A 5,925-nucleotide genomic window follows, 5' to 3' on the forward strand; every position below is an offset into this window, starting at 1 on the left:
GAAAAAATTTAGGCCTCAGATGTGCATATGTGGTTCTCACTGAGTTCATAAAAGGCCATGTGAGTGTGTACATTGACAGACAAAATATGGCTTTTGATCTTTAAGAGCAATTAATATAAAATATGCAATTACACTGCTGTGTAATAGGATATTTTGTAATACTTCTTTGTTAAAAATACTCCCCAAACTGAAATACAAAACAATGTAACATCCCAGGCCTTGGTCTTTTAATGACCTATCTTTACCAATGCTTACCTTTGAGGCTGTTTGTAAATATGTTTGGCTCTTATATTTTGGAATTCAGTAAAATATTTGTACTTGCTGCCCAAGCACCCTCCTGTTCTCATATCAGTCCATGCTTGAGAGTGGCATCATATTCAGAAGAGAAAGGAAAAATACTTGTCCTGGCTATGTGCAGGGACTCCCCTGTGACCAGGCCTTTTATGCTACCACACAAAACCCAACTGTGACGGCTCAGCACTCATTCCATAAGCCTTCGAGCACAGAGACTCTCAGCATGTACTTACATTCATGCAGGTTGCCCAGCACCTCTTGTAGCTATTTCCTGAATGAGTATGATGGATTAAAGCCTCTGCTGACACAGACCTCTCAGGGGCGTGCAAGACTGACAGCTTGAAGGTGTTTCCCCAGGGTCTATTGACACCTTGAAACTGCTGCAGTTGCATCAACCTGTGAGTGGGTGGTAATGAAAGGCAATGAACCTCAACCAGAGGCATCTTGGCTTTCATTTTACCTACCTGAAATTCTCAGTGTTTTGGTCTTACCCAAATGTTCACTGTGAAATATGAAACAGCTTCTGCCTGGAAAGGTTCCCACAAACAGAAAAACAAGTCCAGGGGTGAGCAAGTGGTATTGAGTTTGCCTGAGAAAGGTTCTTCGGAGGAACAGCAAACTCTTCTCTACTATTTCTTCATCAGGGAAATAGCACAATGTAATTTTTGAAGAAGAAACTAACACAAGGCCTTTTCAGATCTCTATTGGTCTGTCAAATTGCAAATGAAAGGGAGACAAACTGTAGGACCCACTTCATCAGGTTAACAGTCTTGGGTGAATAGCATTGTTGTGTCATCTCAGAACAAGTAATTACGTGTTTCCATTGAAATGAGGCGTGGTCTCATTCCCTGTTCCTGTCTGTCAGTTACACTAGACACCTTTCTCCTGAAAGGTTTCCTTAAGTTTTCCCAGTCTTAAGACTGGATTTGTTCCCTCTTTTGTACTGGAGCATCTTTATTTTTTGGCTGAAGTATTTAATATTTGTTCACCTTCAGGTAGAAACTGAGGCTGGAACCTTTCCATCTGGTCCTTTAGCTGAGATTTTATGAAGTTGTGAACAATGGAGGGAAGGGTAACAATAGAAACATGCGTGCAGCCCTAACTGTAAAAAGAACTTGTATTTTAGCAATAACAAATACATATTTTTTACAATATTTCTATTTTGCTGATTTTCAAAGTCCAGTGGACTGAATATTTTTTGCTATTAAGATTCACAGATTACAGCTGAAGTCATAACATTTTATGAAAAGCCATCTCTTTCAACAAGTTTTGAAAGGAGTTTTATTGCTTAGTTGATTGTATCAACTAAACGATAGTTTAGTTGGTACATGCTGTATATTGGTGATATTGTATAGTTGATAAATGCTGTATTTTCCATTGAGATCCACACTTAAAACATTTATTATTATTTTGGTCACAGTAATTTGGTGTGCAAAATAACTTTTTTGTCCTCCTGCCTGTCTCTTTAAAGAGTACTGACTGTAAAGTTTTGAAAAAATTAAAGCAGCAGAGAAATAACAAACAAACAAAAACCAGGACACACAAATGAACAAAACTACAAAAACCACCCTGGAAACAAAACCTCTGTTTTTTCATGCCTTGTCAGGCTATTAGAAAGTACTTATTTGCAGCAAATTGCTACAAAGGTAGAAGTGAGGGACAGATTGCTATAGCTTATAGAAAAGTATTGACATAGCTGGAGGTCAGGTACAACATTACCTAGCACCCATCCCCTGTATTCTTTGTAGTGAGAGATATGTCTGCAGTTCTTTGGAGACAAGAGAAGCTGAAACCAAAAGACTCTCTACATAATGGTGTATTATAGTGAACTTTTCAATATGTTCATACAGTAAAATCTCTGTTATCTGAATTCCATATTCTTCAATTACTGTAGTTGTGATTCAGATAAATAGGAATCACCAAGATATAAACTTGCACTGTATATTAACTCACTGGATATTAATCTCTTTCTAGTATTATTTATATAATCTGCAGCATGACTTGCACATAAACACAGGAGCTTTAGTTTATTTTACAAATTCAGTGCAAATTATCTCTTGCACCAAAAAATGCATTCAAGTTATACCTCAAGGTACAAATCTGAATTAATGTTAACTACGCTTTGTGCGTTCAAGTTTGTAAGCATATCCTAGCAGATTCATCAGAAAGGCTAGTCAGTGCAGATGAAAAATAAGAAATTATTATCTGTGTTGCAGCACACGTAGAAGTGAAGATAGAATCTACTTTCATTCTTTTCCAGCTGCTGGAAGATTTTAGATAGTATTTTGGATTAATTCCTTCTTCTATTTATATTAGAGAATGGAGAAGAGAAAGTCTTGGGGCAACTGAAGCCCTATGGTAAGTTGATTGAAGTAGATGCAGGTAGATGATTTGTGAATTTTGTTCCTGGCACTGCAACAAGAGATGATGCTGAAGGTAGCTTTTCCAAACATCAGAAGTGCAGATAAAGTTTATTTTTTTGTGGGATGGTTTAGTTGGATGTAATATTGCTCTTTAAAGATTAGGCCAGCCTCATTAAACAGCGGTGTACATTAACCACTTTGGTCTACAACTTCTGCCTGTCTTCATGTTTAGCATTTGCTTAGTGTTGAACGCTTACTTCATTTTTAGGTTTAGCTTGTTCATGCAGCTGAAGTTTATCTAAGCTTGTTTGTTTCTGAAGGAAAACACGCACATTTGGAGTCCAGAATATCTCATCCTGTGCTACCTCCTTGCTGGCCGTCAGGGATGGGAAGGGCCATAGGTATTGCCCCCTGTAGAATGGGTGAATCAGGTATGTTTGATTTTGAGGTGGGTAAAAAGTGCCATCCAATCCTGGTATTCATTTTGATGCTCAAAGATGACATAAAAGCTGCACGCCAGGGAGGAATGCCCACTGAGGAGGAAGAAAGCAGCCCTGCTCTCCTCTGTGATTGGGACTGACTGTGTTGTTGCTGGGTGGAACAGCGTAATGCTGTTGCTGCTCCTGCTCCAGCACTGTGATGTTTCTGTTCCAGATTGTGCTGACTCACATTCAAGAAAATATCATACACAGACACAATGCACTGTAACTCTTTTCCTTCCCCCCAGTACCCTCGGTAAGTGTTTGGTTTCTTTTTCCTCTCTTTGGCTAGTGTGTTGCTAATATAGCTTTACTGTTAGAATTAATAGGAAGGGGAAAAGCTACCTTGTAAACAAACTGGTAGCAGACAGATTAATCTTGGAGAGGGTATTTAAATACTACCTGCTCTTTGTGGTACCTCCACCTCCCTTTAAAGCTGATCAATCCCGATAACTCACCCATCTCTACAAACTACACTTGTTAGAGCTGTGTTCTTAAATGGGAGAAGTGCTTACAATGCCCATTTACAACAGTATTCTGTTTAATTAGTCAGCACAGCCAGTGCTGCAGGGATAGATCACTTGCCTTTAAAGATTTGAGAATGTTAATAGTACAGTATATCATTTTAATTATTATTGGATTAATGTTGTGTCTCGAAGAACATCTAATGCAAATCACAAGAAATGGCCTGAAGTGACCCAAGGGTTGTGCTTTATTAGAAAAGTAATAGGTCCATTGCTTAAATATAAAAAGAGGCTCTTTCTTCAAATGTCACTCTCTGCTAGGCTTCTCTGTGTGTGTATGTGAAAATGAAATCCTTTTACTTCCACTTTGTCCACAGAAAATTTCTGTAGCTCATGCATTAAATGGCTGGGACAGCAGCTGTAGTATCAAGAGATGAAGAGGAGATCCAAAACGGTAGCAGCGATGAAGACCGATTTCTGACTCACGATGTTGTATCAGCATCCCCTGGTTGTTCTGTCAGCCCTTTGCTGGACAGTCTTAATGAAGACAAGGGAAGCTCAGCAGTGCCAGAAAGACTGTCTGTCCTCTCCAGCAGGGCAGTGGCCCAGCTAAAAGCCCTGACTGGCCCAGAGATGGTTAGTGGTGGCCAGGAACAGAGGGCAGCCTCTGGGCTGGCTGAGCATCCTCTGGCAGCTGTAGATGCATTGTTAGGTTCCTCCTCATGCCCTGCAGAAATTGATAACCTGCTGCCTGTGGACCTTGTCTCCCTGCATGCCAAAAGCTCCTGCAGCTGTGGCAAATTGAGTTCTGAGGCACTGCAGGCCCCAGGGCTGCCCCGTGGGGCCGGTGAGGACGCGTGGGCTGGGACTGACCTGCAGCGGGCAGAGAGCAGCACCGAGGGCAGTGTGGCCTCCTCCAGCTTGGGCCGTGTGATCTGGATGAAGACCACAACAGTAATGGAGACCTTAGAAAACAAGAAAAAGGAGGAAAAGGAGAAGTACCGGCTCCAGCTAGCTATGTACCGACGGCTCCTGCTGTTGCGCTCCATCAGGAGTTTGCACAGGCAGCTGGAGCAGCAGCAGGCCAGGCTGCAGGAATGCTATGGCACAGTCATAAATACAAAGAAAGAAGTGTTGAAACACATTTGCTCAACCTCGCCCTCACCTTCACCATAATCATGTTGCTGCCTGCAGAATTGAGCTTTGCCATGCCACCAGAGCCCCAGCAAGCCTGCATGCCATAGGGGTGGTGTCCTCGTGTGCGCCCAGTGGAGAGGAAACAGCAGCAGCAGCAGATGAAGAAGAGAGGAGAGGAGAGAACGCACAGCATTGGGCCCTGAATTTATCTGGAGGAAAAAAGAGCAAGGGTGAACCTGTGCAAGAAGCTGTTGCTCATGCAAAGCCTCAAGGTGAAAAAGGATTTTTTTTGGCAGATAGGCTTGTAAAAGGAAAAAATCACCACAAACCGGGATCTTAGTCTGTCACCTGATCCGTAAAGGTGGCTGGATCCAAGGTTGATGCCTGCTGAGTATGTGATACGGTGCATCTCCCTTCTACTTTCAGAGCCAACAAAATTTGAACAGAATTAGGGTTTATTTGTATGCAAGAATACCTGAATTTAAAAAGCCAGGATATTTGAAACACTTAGGCTTAGGCTTGATCATATCTAGCTAGCTGCTTGTTTTTCATAAAACTGCTAAGGACACTGTATGTTTGCAACCTCCACCTTCCTTTAAAATTTATTCAGATTAATCAGAAATAATTGTGGGAAGGTAAGACAGCCAAACACACACAGGGAAAGAGTGCAAATGCCTCAGCCTGTTTTCCTCAGGAAAGTAAGCTAAAAAAAAGGCCTTGTAGTCTGATGTTGCACTGGAAACCCAGGCTGGCAGTGCCAGGGGAATGTTCAAGGTCTGCACAATTATTAATCTGCTGCTAATTCCCAGTGGCACTAGCATCTGCAAATCAAGCATATTTTGTGCCTTACTGCTGTCGTTTAATAGAAGTTGGTGACAATTAGCACTTTTTATCCAGGTGTATTAGACATGTGGAAAACCCTGGAGCGCTGTTTCTCCAATTGCAAGGTTAGGATGCCTGCAGGGAATTTGATGTCAGTATGCAACAAACACGCAGGGAAAATGAAAACAAAAAGATGCAACTTTTTTGTGTGCATTTAAAAGGCAATGTGAGTCACTATTTTTGAACAGCAAATTGAATAGTTGAATATCCTCTTTTAGGATTGGAAGTGAAATTTGATTCAAAAGAAAAGATACAGAAATGTTTCCTATTCTAGGATTTCAGGGGATATGGAAAAATCACAATTTT

The 5,925-nt window shown here is 41.2% G+C and overlaps 1 protein-coding gene across 1 annotated transcript; it reads left to right on the forward strand.

Annotated features, from left to right (window-relative positions):
- The first annotated feature begins 3,291 nt into the window (after positions 1-3,291).
- LOC310917997 (uncharacterized protein) lies at positions 3,292-4,807 on the forward strand. Its single transcript, XM_083876667.1, has 2 exons — positions 3,292-3,392; positions 3,978-4,807. Exon 2 carries the CDS (start codon positions 4,003-4,005, stop codon positions 4,774-4,776), a length of 774 nt encoding a protein of 257 aa, XP_083732793.1. The 5' UTR covers positions 3,292-3,392; positions 3,978-4,002; the 3' UTR covers positions 4,777-4,807.
- Positions 4,808-5,925: the final 1,118 nt, after the last annotated feature.

The sequence above is a fragment of the Zosterops lateralis genome, assembly GCF_965231275.1.
Source record: "Zosterops lateralis genome assembly, chromosome: 1".
In the NCBI taxonomy this organism is placed as follows: Eukaryota; Metazoa; Chordata; class Aves; order Passeriformes; family Zosteropidae; genus Zosterops; species Zosterops lateralis.

Bases quoted from the DNA above. Each gene is read 5' to 3' on its own strand.
- LOC310917997 (XM_083876667.1), top strand. From the start codon at position 4,003: ATGGCTGGGACAGCAGCTGTAGTATCAAGAGATGAAGAGGAGATCCAA.